The sequence below is a fragment of the Thalassophryne amazonica genome, chromosome 1 (genome assembly GCF_902500255.1).
Source record: "Thalassophryne amazonica chromosome 1, fThaAma1.1, whole genome shotgun sequence".
NCBI classification, from domain to species: domain Eukaryota; kingdom Metazoa; phylum Chordata; class Actinopteri; order Batrachoidiformes; family Batrachoididae; genus Thalassophryne; species Thalassophryne amazonica.
Window position 1 is genome coordinate 118,091,922 of NC_047103.1, and position 15,748 is coordinate 118,107,669.

General features: G+C 42.9%; 1 protein-coding gene across 1 annotated transcript in view; it reads right to left on the reverse strand.

Moving 5' to 3' along the window:
• plcd4a (phospholipase C, delta 4a) overlaps positions 1-15,748 on the reverse strand; it is a 125,805-nt gene that overhangs the window by 50,194 nt on the left and 59,863 nt on the right. The window contains 3 exon segments of the mRNA XM_034173691.1: positions 8,165-8,332; positions 12,797-12,949; positions 14,512-14,656. Of these exon segments, the coding sequence (XP_034029582.1) occupies positions 8,165-8,332; positions 12,797-12,949; positions 14,512-14,656 (466 nt within the window).

A 15,748-nucleotide genomic window follows, 5' to 3' on the forward strand; every position in this document is an offset into this window, starting at 1 on the left:
AAGACTAAAGACGACCAAAAAGAGGGCCACGTCAGTTTCCCGTGGTGGAGGGAGAGGTCGGTGTGCCCTCGGTCCAGGCCCACCTGCGGAGATGCTGTCGGGTGTGGCACACTGCCCGTTCTGCCTTGTTGAAGGCCCGGACGAGGGCTAAGGCCCATGCAGACCGCCAACGTTCCCCGGCCCCTGCATACCAGCCCGGGCAGGAGGTATGGCTATCCACGAAGGACACCCCCCTGCAGGTGGACTCACCTAAATTGAAGGACAGGTACATCGGTCCGTTCAAGATCCTCAAGGTCCTCAGTCCGGCCACAGTGAAGCTCCAGCTCCTGGCTTCACTTTGGATCCACCCTGTTTTTCATGTTTCCAAGGTCAAACCATACCATACGTCACCCCTCTGTGCTCCCGGACCGGCGCCGCCTCCTGCCCGGATCATCGATGAGGAGCCGGCTTGGACGGTGCGCCGGCTCCTGGACATCCGTCGAAAGGGCCGGGGGTTCCAGTACTTGGTGGACTGGGAGGGGTATGGACCTGAGGAATGCTCCTGAGTGAAGAGGAGCTTCATCCTGGACCCGGCCCTCCTGGCCGACTTCTACGCACGACACCCTGACAAGCCTGGTTGGGCACCAGGAGGCGCCCATTGAGGGGGGGTCCTGTTGTGTGGGCCGCTGAAGAGGAGGTACTGCTGGCCCACCACCAGAGGGTGCCCTGCCTGAAGTGTGGGCTTCAGGCACGAGAGGGTGCTGCCGCCTCACAGAAACCACCGGAAGTGACAGTTGTCACTCATTGTCTCCTGACAGCTGTCACCCATCTCTATCTCATCAGTCACTCCAGCCGGACGACATCTCCACTGACGACATCTCCACCCCGCTGCTGAGATATCGTCTGTCATTAGAGGTAATAATCCTCAGCCGTATCTGTGCCGTATCGCACTCCAACTGTTTGTCTGTCTGTTACAGGAGTACCTGGTTACTTGCGTCAGCTGGAGGCTGAGCTGGTCGGTGACGGCAGGGTGACGGCTCGCACCCTTCATGATCAGTGAGAGAAGTGACTGTTCAGGTTCTGTAAAAGACTGTGTTCATATTTGCGGAGGTGGAGGTGTAATTCCCACCTGCATGAACTGAACTGATACGAGGAGTTACTGAGTGTTAAACACGCTCACCTCGTTTTCTGTTTTTGTTTCCTGCCAGCAGTACCAGATCCGACAGCCGGAGATGGTGGCCACCTGGGGGTCTCAGGACTAGGCGGCTCCAGTATCCTTCGGGTTCAGTGGCAGTGGAAATTGTGTGGGATCCGGCTCTTCTCTGGACAGACATCTCCTATCCTCGAGCCTGCCCACACGTCACCTTTGTACATTTGATTGTAATCCAAATTCTGCATTTGTCTGTATTTCATTGTGCACATTTCACAGCAGTAAAGTGTTGTATTTTGGCTCATCTATTGTTCATTCATTTACACCCCCTGTTGTGGGTCCGTGTCATTACACTTTCCCAACACTATAGGTCTATAGATCTATAGACCTGGGCAACCAGGGCAACATGACCCAGTTGCCCAGTAATTCCATGAAAGATAAATAGATAAATAGAATAGATTAAAGCAAAAAATATTGGTTACGTTCAACTTAAAAAAAAAAATGATACCAGGATTCAGAATATATACAGTTTTTAGGGCTACATATTATAGTTTGGGAGTTTATCCCGGATAGAATTAGCCCTTTATATATATATATATATATATATATATATATATATATATATATATATATATATATATATATATATATATATATATATATATATATATATATATATATATATATATATATATGATAGGCAGTTACTGAAGCTGCCCCACAAACTGGCTGTAAGTTGAGACGTGACAGGGTGAACCCTTGTGATGCAAAGGAATCCTTTCATGGTTGGAAGCACACTGAAACTCTGAGTGCACCCTCCTCTGAATGTGTTAAGTGGCACTAGACCACAGTGCAAAACAAAAGCAGGTCTGTTGCCACAGCGGCTTCCACGGCTGTAAAGATCCGAGCAGCAGGCCAAAAGAGAAGTGAAACCTCCATGGTGCCACTGATGTGCCTCTGTCTACTTCAACTCGAAAGCTGATCTGGGTGATCCACCTGGACTTCACACCCCAACTCTCCACCACAACCACCTGTCTACTCGGTACAGACAGCCACTGATGTCGAACCCCCCCTAAAAATGGGTCCGCCCTGCCTTCACTGCGCATGCGTCATTTGGGACCACAGCACAGTAGCATGTCTGAGACTGACTCTCTACACCCAAAGGGAATAATGCGATTATTAACCATCAGATGACAAGGTAAAGCCTGTTAAATCATTTTACAGTCAGATTTAAGCAGAAACGATGACGGTTCGGTTTGCAACACCGGGACACCGCTGCACTCCCGTCATGCTGGTGTCCTATTTGACGATTGTGCTGTGGAATGCTCTTCTTGCTCCATACTCATCAATAAACACCGGCCCTTTCTTACACCTGTGCATGTCATTGCTACTTTTTAACCACCAAAGGTGTCATCTTTATATCCAGAGCCCACACTGTTTTAACAGCGTTTAACATTTGCATTCATTTGTGTGTCAGTGGGTATGTTTGTGTAATACTGAGGTGAGGTCAGGACCAGTGTTGGTGCATTGCTATTATGAGACCACAGAAAGTGATGGCACCATAGAATACCATAAACCATGTCACTAAGGTTAGAGGTAGTGTTACTGTACAAAACACAGTGAGAACGACTGGTCAAGTATGACGTCAGCCATGCAAGGGCACTCCCAGTAATCCCAAAGTGATTTTCCAGCCTATCAAGTAGAATATGATGATCCACTGCCAGTGTTGCCACAGTTACTTTGAAAAAGTAATCCAATTACTGATTACTGATTACTCCTTGAAAAAGTAACTTAGTTACTTTACTGATTACTCAATTGTAAAAGTAACTAAGTTAGATTACTAGTTACTTTTTTAGTTACTTTTCCCAGCTGCCGACAACAACCCTCTGCCACCTCAACATGACAATGATACCTGTTTTGCCAAAACTTACTTTATAGTCACCCTTTCTTGACTTCAGTGAAAATAAATACTTGTTTTATAAAAAGTAAAATAAAGACCTCTTTCTTGACCTCATATTTAACTGTTGACAGCACTGTAACAGTAAAACTTGCAATTTCGAACCTACATTGTTTATAAATGTAACTATTAAATTCATTCTAGCATTTTTCTAACATTTAAATTCTCTCTAAATATTTTACTTGTCGAAATTAATATTATTTTAAGTAGTATTAGTAGTTGTAGTAAAAAAAGGCTTCAAAACTGGACCTTTAATCTAGGGGTGTTGTGAGGGGAGCACATCCCTCCCCCACGCCCCCATTCCATCTGGATTCGCCCCTACTTTGGCGTTTGAGCACAAAGAATGGATAACATTTATTTATGCAGAAAACATGACCAGATTTACAGGTAAGAAAGTTTTATTGTGTTTTCACATCATGTGGTCCTCAGAAAGAGAGTTTAGGTGCATTTCAGTGGAAAATAGTGTTAGTTGTTGACGCGTCGCGGAGGATCAGCTGTTTTAACGTGCAGATACGGAGCGGCTCAGCTCAGAATTCTAAATAAAGGAGGAAAAAAAGTATAAAAATGTCTTTGTAAAGCTCAGTGCAGGTGTGCTGATCACCGCGCTTTAAGAGGAGACGACGAGTCGAGCAGCTGCAAAAAACCGCGAATGAAAAGCTCACAGCTCACTTAAAGTGGGCAGTTCAGTCGAACCCCGACCTCCTGCCCACGGACCAAGTTTAATGCTGCTGTCGACCCACAATGAAAAATAATAGTAACGCACAGTGACATGGAGAAGTAACTTCAATCTGATTACTGATTTGGAAAGATTAACGCGTTAGATTACTCGTTACTAAAAAAAGTGGTCAGATTAGAGTAACGCGTTACCGGCATCACTGTCCACTGCAGCACTGAGATCTAACAGCAACAGAACAGTAGTGGTGTCCGAATCCATTGTAAGCAGAAGATCATTCACCACTTTAGTGAGAGCTGTCTCTATGGAATGATATTTTCTAAAAGCAGACTGCAGTGGCTCAAAGAGATTATTCTCAGTAAGATAGTCTACGAGCTGCCGTGACACCACTTTTTCCAGAATTTTAGAGAAAAATGATAGATTTGATATTGGCAGATAGTTTGTCAATACACTAGGGTCAAGATTAGGTTTCTTAAGTAATGGTTTAATCACTGCAGATTTGAAACATTTAGGAACAGATCCAGAAGTTAAAGAAAGATTAATAATTTCCAGCACAGTCGTCCCAAGAGTGGGCCACAGGTCCTTAAACAGTTTTGTTGGTATAGGATCAAATAAACAGGTTGTGCTTTTTGATGACATTACGAGTTTTGTCAGCATGCCTAGTCAGATACTGTCAAATTCTGTAAATCTAGGTAATACCTCAGTAGTGGTGCCCATATCAATAGCAGGGTGTAGTGGCTGGATTAAGGCATACCGGGATATGTTTAACCTGATGTCTTCTATTTTCGTCCCAAAGTAATCCAGGAAATCTTGTGCTCTAAAAGGAGAGCGAACTACAGGTGGTTGTCCATGCAAAAGTGTTGCCACCGTGTCGAAAATCAGAGTAGTAAGTCCACTTTGTAGCCAGTAATGCATGCTTATAGTCTAAGATAGCATCACGCCACGCAAGGTGAAATACTTCTAATTTTGAACGACGCCATTTCCGTTCTAGACCTCTTGCTTTATGCTTGAGGTCACGCAGATAATCATTGAACCAAGGTGACTGTGATTTGGGGGAGCGCGGTTTTAATACAGGTGGTGCAATCATGTCAAGTGTAGTTTTGAGCACTGAGTTTAAACTATCCACAAGTCTGTCTACTGACTCGGTATTTGTCAAATGTGAAGCTAAGATATCAGGCAGTCTAGCTTCGAGTTCAGTCTTAGTTGAGGAGTTGATACATTGCCGTAATGATATATAAGGTTGTTGTTTCACTAAACATGGCAGCGAAACTGTAAACTTAATAAGTGAGTGATCAGACACCACTGATGTAAGAGGCATGATGTCAATACTCGTGACAACAATACCACGTGCGAGAACCAGATCCAGGGTATTTTCACTAATGTGCTTCGAATCCCGAATGCATTGCCGAAATCCTAATGCATCCACAATTTCCATAAATGATTTGCAGAGGGGATCAGAAGGCTTATTTATATGAATGTTAAATTCACCAATGATCAGAATGTTATCTACACTAGTTGCCAAGTTAGAGATGAACGCACCAAATTCATCTAAGAATTCAGAATATGGGCGATCGAGGCCTATATACAGTGACAAAGTAATACGACTGATTTTTATTCTTCTGACCTTGGCAATGTGTAATATCCTGAGCAGAGCTGAGAATCAGATGCTCAAATGAGTGATATTTGTAACCCCCAACAGCTAATAAGCTAAACCTAGATTTATAAATAAGAGCAACACCCCTGCCTTGCTTCGCATCACGAGGGACGTGACTAAATGTATATGCTGGTGGGCAGGCCTCATTTAAGGGGAGGACAGCTGTAGGTTTAAGCCAGGTTTCACATAGCCCAATCATATCTAAGTGATGATCAATAATTAGATCATTGATCAACAATGATTTTGAGGACAGTGATCTTATGTTAATGAGACCCAGTCTAAGTACCTCAGTGGGGTTGACAGTTAAACTGTTTGAGTTTAGGGGTGGTTAAGGTTAATGTCCCTTCTGCAGCGTCAGCACCCTAAGATCAGATGCAATGTCGGGAGCTCTGGCCCCAGGAATACATTTAACGTCAGCCGGCGTCTGTAACCTGACTTTGCAGGTGATAGAATCCCCTATCACTAAAGTACGGTGCTTCGGCCTGGAGACAGGAGTGGAAGTCACTTGCGGGCTCAGAGATTTCACATCTGGCAAATCCAAGGGGGAGAACAATTCACAGTTCGCACTGGTGAGTGTGATCGGGGTGCCACAACCGGACACCAAGCCCTTCGGGGCTTCCTCCGCCTAGCCACAGTCCGAAAGCTGTCCTGCACAGCCGGCGTTTCTAAGCTGATGCTAATGGGCTCGCTAGCCAGCCCAACACTAACCTCATCTGGAGTGCCTGTAACATCTAACTCCACTGCGCTAAGAAGCTGCTCTAACTTACGGACATGGCTCTCTAAGAGAGCCACCCTATCTTCCAACATCACGCAGGAACATTTACGGAGGGTGTAAAGTAGAATTAGTAGTGTACTTTGTGCACTAAGAAATTCAAGAAATGTAGACAAGCAAACATGAGCTAACCAATAATGGATAAGCTAACCACTCCTAAGGCTCACACAGATGCAAATAAATGAATTAAAATTCACAGCAGTTACACTGAAAAACTAACAGAAGTATTAAACAGGTAAAACGCAGCAGCTATAAAATACACTAAACAGTTAATTAACTAACAGGAGTGTAAAAAAATGAAATGGAAAACATATGACGGGGGTCCGAAATAGCTAACGCAAGCTAACCACTACCAAAAATGCTAGCCGCTCCTAAGATTTTACACAGGAGTAAAATAATTACTTAAAATTCACAGCAGTTCAACTGAAAAACAAACAGAAGTATTAAACGGGTAGAAAAGAAGCAGCTATAAAAAGTAACAACGGAGAGGGGAGGGGTCGACCTAGCTAGCGAATGCTAACTGCTAGCAAATGCTAACTGCTAGCGAATGCTAACTGCCTGTTAATGCTAACCGCTAGTGAATGCTAACTGCTAGCGAATGCTAACTGCTAGCGATTCACAACAGGACTGTTGTTAAATAACGTTCAGAGTAGATACAATTAATAACCAGAAGAATTCTAAACAGAAATAAAAGAAGCGTATACAACCGTGTGAAGTTCAGAGTGGCGTCACAGTTACAGTGTTATAGTGTAACTGTGTATATATAGTATACACAATTATAGTGTTTATAACACTATAATTATAGCATTTTCGATTCTAGCGTCTGTTTACCGCCATTTGTTATTTTTACGGACCCGCGATAGTATAGCTACTACTTGCGGACCACCGTCATTGCCATTTTTGAGTGCCAGGCATTGCATTCATCCGTGTTTAGTTACGTTATTTTCACAAAAGAATAGGAAATAAACAGCGAAAGTTTCGAAAAAGATTGCCGAAAACAACAGTGAACATGTTGCCGCCGTGTTTACTACGTATTGCACTGATATTTTTACAAGTTCCTTGACCATTTCAAGATTATTGTGAACATATTATTTGGGGTTGACATTTTATGTGTTCCTGTGAGTGGTGCGAGAACATGGAGACGGTAGAGGAAAGTGTCTGCTGTTGGGAGCAACTGCGGGTGTGCGAGCGGCGGGAGCGGCAGCCTGACATTTCGTGCATCACACAACACTGCGGCTTTCGATCAATCTGCCTGGACGTGAAAAGGCTAAAACCTGTTTGCTCTTGTGTTTGCGCAATATGCTGCGACACACTGGTCAGGCATATCAACAAACAAGTCCCTGAGAGCTGTGTTTAATCAAAGTTTCTGTCACTAAAAAAGTGTAAACAACGGCAGCCAAGCGTGCAAACCGATATGGTCTACAAGCAGTGACATATTTCAGGTTTCGTGTTTAGCGGGAAGCTGGTCACAGGGTGTGCAGATTTTTCAGTGGCGGGACATTCAAATGTTGTATATAACGGGAGAAACGCGTCCATTTTCCCAAAAAGCTTAGGTTGACCCAATTATATAACCTTTGTTACATGTAATAAGACTATGTTGTCTTTAAGTGTCATATCCACTTTAAGGAGGAACATGTTTTTAAATGTTCTGATTCAAATGATCTCAAAATAAGTTGGGGATTCAAACACGCAACCTTCATATAAAGCCACTATTTCTGGAAGCCCACACAATTGCAAGAAAAACATTGACTATCCATCTCCCAACTGTTATTCAGTAAATTAAAATGATTAGCAACATGACATTAATCAAAAAGAGTGCTCATAATTTGGATCAGTCAGCTTAATTTGTGAAGTGGTTCAATAAATCCACTTCCTGATTTAAATCAGCAGAGAATCATAAGCTGAAAAATGGACAATTGTGTAAGCAGCTTTCTGGGTTTAAGACCAACTAGTGCAGTGCGCTAACCGACCTGACTCACCTTCACCCTGTGACGGACGCTCTCACGGTGCAAGATGTCATCATCCATCTCACCAATCTCATCTTCATCGCTGACCTCTCCATTCAGAGAGTTCTCCACCATACTGCTGAAACTGTCCTCCAAACCACCAATCTTCTTTGCTTTCAGCAGAATTTTTCCTTTCAGATCCTGACAGGAAGGTTAAACAAAACCCAGGATTACTGCTAATATTTCATTTCATTATGATTTCATTTTCACACTGAGAACTAACTTTCCAAGAGGTGAGAATTGAGTTTAATACATTTCAGCCAAACAAATAAATTTTGTTTTGTCCTTTTTTTTATTTATTATTTTATTTTAGAATTGTCAATTCAATAATGACCTGCTTTATGTGTACAATGATATTAAAAAAATAACAATAAAAACACTGAAGGCAATATACCAAGAAAACCTGAGAAAAGAATTACATTTGCGTAATAATCATGCTTTGTAACCAGCATTGTGATATGTCACGCATGCCAGGTTGATGGATTATCTTGATAATTGTGAAGTGCACACCAACCAGGTTTTTAACAAATTTGTGAAAAATATGCCTTTTGTATGCACAGACGTGTGAGAAATTTTATTTCAAGACATGAAAAATGGGAGTTAAAATAAAAGTGTTGCGCTTCCATTTTTGTTGAATGTGTTTACAGGGGCCCTAAGTCAGGTCAGGTCTGGGATTATGGGCTGGTGTTGTGTGTTGTTGCATCCACCATACCACACCTTGGGCCTTTAATAGCAACCACCCAGGCATCAACCTCTCTCCAGTGTAACCATCTAGCTGCCACAGCCAGGTGAAAAGTTGGTGACTCGATGATGACACACTTCATGCTCTGGAATTTGGCTTGAGCCAGGACACTGATGTTGATATGGTAGTCTTCCCACCTGATGCAGAGGATACTCCTCAGACAGCGTTGGTGGTCTCCCTTGAGAGGCTTCTGGTGGCAGCAGTAGGTAGGTAGGTAGGTCTCAGGTCAGTACAGCAGAGTTGGCATGACGATGGCTTTGTAGATAAGGATTTTCATCTTGTATCGAAGGTCCCTGTTGTTAAGAACAGGGGTATGAAACTGGATGAAGGCAGTTCCTGCACACCTGAGTCGGTGTTGGATCTCATCGTTGATGATGGTGTTTAATGAACACATGGTTGCCTAGGTATAGAAAGTGGATCACATTCTCCAGGGTCAGTCCATGCACTCTCACAGCATGAAGCTTTGGATTGACCATGTTGGGTGGAGGCTGATGCATGATCTGTGTTTTCTTCAGGTTTACGTGAAGACCAAGCATAGTGTAGGCTTCGTCAAAGGTTTCAAGGATTTTCTGAAGACCTTCTTCTGTAAAGGATGGCATGCTGCTGTCATTGGCATACTGGAAGTCCAGGAGTGACGTGGCGGTGATTCTCTTCTTAGCTCTCAGAAAACTCAGGTTGAAGACCTTTCCATCTGTTCTGTACACCATGTCAATTGTAATGGGGTTATATTTATTTGCTTATTTAACAATGAGTGTTTTTTGGGGCATAATGTGAAAGTGTGGAGTGCACTGGAATCTGGTGCAGACTCAAATAAGTGAAGATATTATAATGCAACAACTCAAACTATGTGAGGAGAGAGCAGTCACCAAAGCTCCTTGAGGTGAAACATTAAAGCAGTCAGGTGATGTTTCCTATTTGTCACTTGTGTTTTCATTCATTTCCTTTCATTTTTATTTACAGTTCAATTTTGTTGTTTTTGCATCCACTTAATCGGCATCATGAACCCACCTATCATACTGGAATACATAGTAGGAACACTACGCTCCACTTTAGACCATGTTTTGTGTGTTAAGGTGCAGTCACTTTCTGTTGCCTCACAATGGCAATGCCCTAATACTGTGTCTGACCACACTTCACTTTAAGACCTGCACGCCCAGTGTGTGCAAAAAGGAGTGCAAGTTCACTTGAAATTTAACCCTCTGGGGTCAACGCCGTCATCTATGACGGCTAAGACCAAGCTTTACTGAATTATAAATAACTTTTCAATGATATGAGATAGAAACTTACTTTTTTTTTCTGAAAAGTTAAATCTGCGGACTTTCGTGCCAGCCATCCACCATCTTTGTACTCCTCATAGAAGCTGTGTAATGACGTGCGCAATGTGAGTGTCCAATCGGAATTGGTTCACCGTCACATGGTTTTCCAAAATCCAATCGTAGGGCAGATTTACCTCATGTGAAAAGCTTGTTTTCAGGAGTGATGTGTTACTAGTTGGCCCGTTTGAATAACCCCCTGGGTGCTCCAATGAGTAAATACTATTAATTAGTACATACTCAGTGTCCCCTGTGCCATTACGCACAGCGATCACTGAAAGAAGGAGCACAAGAAAGAACACTTGATGACAATCTCACGTGCTCAAACAAAGAATGTGTAACTATCGGGATTGCTCCACTAGTTTGCATGTGAATGTTACTGGATAACTCTGTTGCTTTCTCTGCATAAAGCACTGTTTACCAATGGACAACAAAACGCATAGACCATTTTGTATATACGAGGTCTATTAGAAAAGTATCTGACCTTATTTTTTTTTTTCAAAAACCATATGGATTTGAATCATGTGTGATTACATCAGACATGCTTGAACCCTCGTGGGCATGCGAGAGTTTTTTCACGCCTGTCGGTTACGTCATTCGCCTGTGGGCAGTCTTTGAGTGAGGAGTGGCCCACCCTCTCGTCGTTTTTTTCATTGTTTAGGAATGGCTCAGAGACTGCTGCTTTGTTTGATCAAAATTTTTTCAAAACTGTAAGGCACAACTGAGTGGACACCATTCGATAAATTCAGCTGGTTTTCGGTAAAACTTTAAACGGCTGATGAGAGATTTTGGTCTGGTAGTGTCACCGTAAGGATGGCCCACGGCGCCTGACGGCGATCTACGCTTCGAGGCGGCAGCGTCTCGCCATTTCAAGTTGAAAACTTCCACATTTCAGGCTCTGTTGACCCAGTAAGTCATCAGAGAACAGAGAACTTTCAGAGGAAGTCAGCATGAGGAGTTTATTCGGACATTCCATTGTTAACGGACATTTTGTAATGAAAGAACGTGCGGGCAGAGTCACATGTCGGGCCGGACCCGACCGCGGGGGGTCACCACAGGAAAAACACCTCCGTTGGAAACCTTAACGGGCAAGTTGGAATATGCCCAAGCTGTTAAATAATTTCTCAGTTATTCACTTGTTGAAAGCCATCAAAAGCCACCTGAATTTTACAAATGGTTTTCAACACGGAGGTGTTTTTCCTGTCGCGGCGCACACAGAAGACGTGCGCGCAAATTCGCCGAGTCGTTTCCGTGACGACTCGGCGAATTTGCGCGCACGTCTTTCATTACAAAATGTCCTTAAACAGTGGAATGTCCGCATAAAGTCCTCATGCCGGCCTCTTCTGAATCTTCTTTGTTCTCTCACGACGTCCTGGGTGAATTAAGCCTTCAATTAGGATGTTTTCAGGTCAAAACAGGCCGACGACGGCGCCTGGAAGCGCTGCACGACGTCCTGCTCCATGGGAAGTCCTTACAGCCACAGAAACACCCCATAATCTCTCATCAGCCGTTAAACTTTTCAGCGAAAATCAGCTTAATTTCTCGAATAGTGTCCACTCGGATATTCCTCACAGGTCCAGAAAAAATTTTGATAAAGCAACGCGCGCCGTCTCAAGCAGCGTGTGAAACAAAGGAATTCAGCCAAGAGGGCAGGACCACATCTCACTCAAGGCCTGCCCACAGGGAAATGACGTCACCGACATGCATGAAAAAACTCACACATGCGCGCGAGGGTTCAAGCATGATTGGTGTAATCGCACGTCATTCAAATCCATATAGTTAAAAAAATAAATAAAAGGGTCGGTTTATTACCTAATAGACCTCGTATTGTTCAAAATGTGCATTTGTGTTTATTGTTTGAACCTTTTTGTTGTACATTCTTTCACACAAGACCTCAAATTACCTTTATAAAGTGTCAAAACAGTTGTTTATCATAGTTTGCTGTGTGTTTTGAATAAATGTGTGTGGAAAATTATTTTTCGCTTTATTTTTTCGTTGCCTATTTTTGATTGTAAACCTTTGTTATACTTATAAAACACAACAAAAACATATATATTCTGAAGGTTGTCCTGAAAAAAAAGAGACATAAAACTTGATTGTGGGATGCAGGGAGAGCTGTTAACAGCAATAATAAATCATTTACGCCAGGCGAGTGAACTGTCCAAAAAATGCCCTCAGACCCCAGAGGGTTAAAGAATGTGGTCAATGAGCATGAAAAGTGCCTCATTTGGAAAACTAGCAATGACAGTTGCGCTACGCTGTGCACTGCATTGTACTGGGTGAAACATAATGCCCTCTTGCTTTCTGAAAACCATGACCTTGCTCTGAGCTGATGCCACATGAGCGACCAACCACCAACCCACATCAACAGGAAGGGGACAAATGAACTGTTCATGTATTATTAGCTAGTGTTGGCCTAAAAGTGTCTCTGAATGGTTTTCTCTAGTGCAGCTGCAAAACCAGGCGTAAAATAGGTTCATATAATCGGAGTACCTTTTTTTCCTGTAACACTAGCTCATAAGTATAATTCCAGGAAACCATACTGCTCACCTCAGGAGACGGCAGCCCAATGAGGGCCCGACCATCTAATGCAGTTTTCAGCAGCTTCTCACCGAGGATGCAGTTAAGGTGTTGGGCCATGACTCTCTGCTGCTCAACACTGCAATGGTTCTCAATGGACAAGATGACTGGATATTCTGATACCTGCTTAAGGAACAAGAGAGGATGGGGGATGGAGGGAGTGAGGTGTCATTCAACACTGGGAAAGCTAATATGCCTGCTGCCATACCCCTGCAGGTTTAGCCTGGCTGGCACAGCATGCTGAAAGAGCAGCAGATGGATGCAGTCATGAGGACACACTATTCAGTTACAGACAAGAGATCATACACAACACGCTCTGACATGTATGTGACCCAAGCAGCTCTTCATCCTCCATCAGTTTGAATGTAACTCAGATTACGTCTTGTGCATGAAATTCTATTTGTAACTGGCTGCAATACTCACATGAAGAGACCAAAAATCATCCTTCATCAAGCTCAGACCAATGTGATCATCATTCTCAAACTGAAAAAACAAAACAAAACAAAAAAAACAGGCCTGCATTGCCTGTACATCCTGCATGATATTTCCGAAAAAAAAAGGTTTTCTCACAAGCAACAATGGCTTTAGTGACATACGACTTAGTCTTTGGAAATTATTCAAAATGACAAGCTTATTTCAAAAATTATTATTTTGTGGTTAAATTCCTACAAAATCCTTTCTGCAGTGTTTTGTGGAGGTATGGCCACATTGTTTATTTTTGCCTCAGCCACCACTGAGGTGGCAGTCCTTCTTGCCTGCCAGTACCCATGCCAGAGACCTCTGTACCAACCAGAAATGACAGGCCTCCTTCTTCAGCTTGACAGCTTCCCTTATGTCAAGTGTTCACCAGCAGATACTTGGGTTGCCACCACGAAAAGTCACAGCAACCATCTGGCAACAGCTCAAAGCAGCCACCTCAACAATGGAGGCTTTGAACATGGACCACTCCACTTCCATGTCCATGGCCTGCCTTGAGATCTACAAGTAGAAGGTTTTGTTGGAGGTGTGAGTTGAAGGCCATCTGGGTAGGCTCTTCCACCAAACATTCCCAGAAAACCCTCACAATGCATTTAGACTTTCCAGCTTACCCCACCATCTGACCCTGCTCTTCACTTGAGTGTCCAAGACACATGGACACAGGTCTGATTATGCAATTACAAAATATACAGTATCATTGACATTTGACCTCAGGTGCTTTGGTACCAAGTGTACTTATGAACACCGTTGTGCTCACACAAGGTGTTTATTATGGACAATCCAAGTCCAGTACAGAAGTCCAACAATACACCACCCGAATTCATATTGGGGGAGCATTCCTCCCACTCACACCCTCCAAGTTTCTCCATCATTGCCCATGTGAGCATTGAAATCCCCCAGTAGAACTAAGGATCCTAGAAATAAAAGTCTCTAAGAAGGCTAGACACTCTGAACTGCTGTTTGGTGCATATGCACGTACAACAGTCAAATTCCTCTCTGCAACAGCAAGTTGCAGTGAGGCAACCCTTTCATTCACCAGAGAAAATGCCAAAAGAACAGCACAAAATGGCACAAAAACATAAAAAATTTCTGGGGGTCAGTGTCTTTTATTCAGTGGTTGTCACTGGGATTTATTATATTTTCATTACCAGCATCCTGTGGGAATTAATTGACTCATATACTGTAACAGTGAGTGTACGTAATGTTACCTTGAAGGCATACTTGGCCACAGCACTGACCACATCCTTGAAGAGTATCTTGGAAGTGAAAGTGTGTCCGTGATAGACAATAGGCTCTCCATTGGCACCATCCCAACAGTCCACTTCCACACACCGGCAGCCACGATTCAGAGCTCTGGGCAGCAAGAAAGAATCTTATTTGTGTTGTCCAATCTTTTTTTTTTATTGCCATAAATTGGTATGAAGAAATTGTTGTTCAGTATTGAGCCCTTTATTAATATAATTACTCACAAGTAACATTTTTGACTTTTTGAATGGAAATAGAATTAATCATGAAAAATAAAAGAACAAGTCTACGTCACCGCTCAATTTTAATTTCCTCTTGTTGCTTTTATTCCATTAATAACTGCTGCAAAATGATGACTGGCAGAAGATTAAAACATAGCAATGTCAAAATACATCTCACTCTCTTAGTCCCTGGAGGCAGAGCATGCATTTGGTAAGGGATTTCCTCTGAGGGAAAATCCTGAAATATTTATAAATGTAATGACACTGGAATTTAATTTGAATTATTATATGGTATGGGATTTTGCCAACTTCTGATTGACCCATTCATCACTTTCTGAGCTGTACCACATGCCGAGTTGACCACTGGTGGAGCTGAGTCGACTGCGTGTGCGAAACAAGTACAGGTTGCGTGCAGCGTAGCACTAGCTAATCAAGCGACGCCTTCTATAGATAACAACCAATCAGACAACGCGATACAACACCTACTTTGGCTGTCAGTTTGTTGACAAGATGGCAAAAGACAGGTTTGTGTCTGTTAGCGACGCTGACTTAAAATGAATTTTATGCAAAAAAGATGCGAAGAACACCCACAGAAATACACAGTCAGCAGCCAACCTGTTTCACAAGTACGTCACTGAAAAGGGACATGCGCCCAACTTTGAAACTTATGACAGACGGATACTTGACGGAGTACTTGGTCGATTTTACATGGACGCGAGACAGGCGAATGGCGAACTTTATAAGAAAACAAGCCTCATGACTCTTCGTCACAGACTTAACAGGCATCTCCAGTCGATCAAAGGGATGTCAGTTGGTGCAGTATGACAGTAATGATAAAGAGTTGAAACTTGATATTGATTTTTCAGTTTTAGTATGTTTGACAAACTCCCAATTTTCTTGTTTACCATATAATAAAGCAGTTATAGACTTTTGATTTCGGTGTACCTGTGATTATGTGGACCTGGTCAGGATGGGGTTC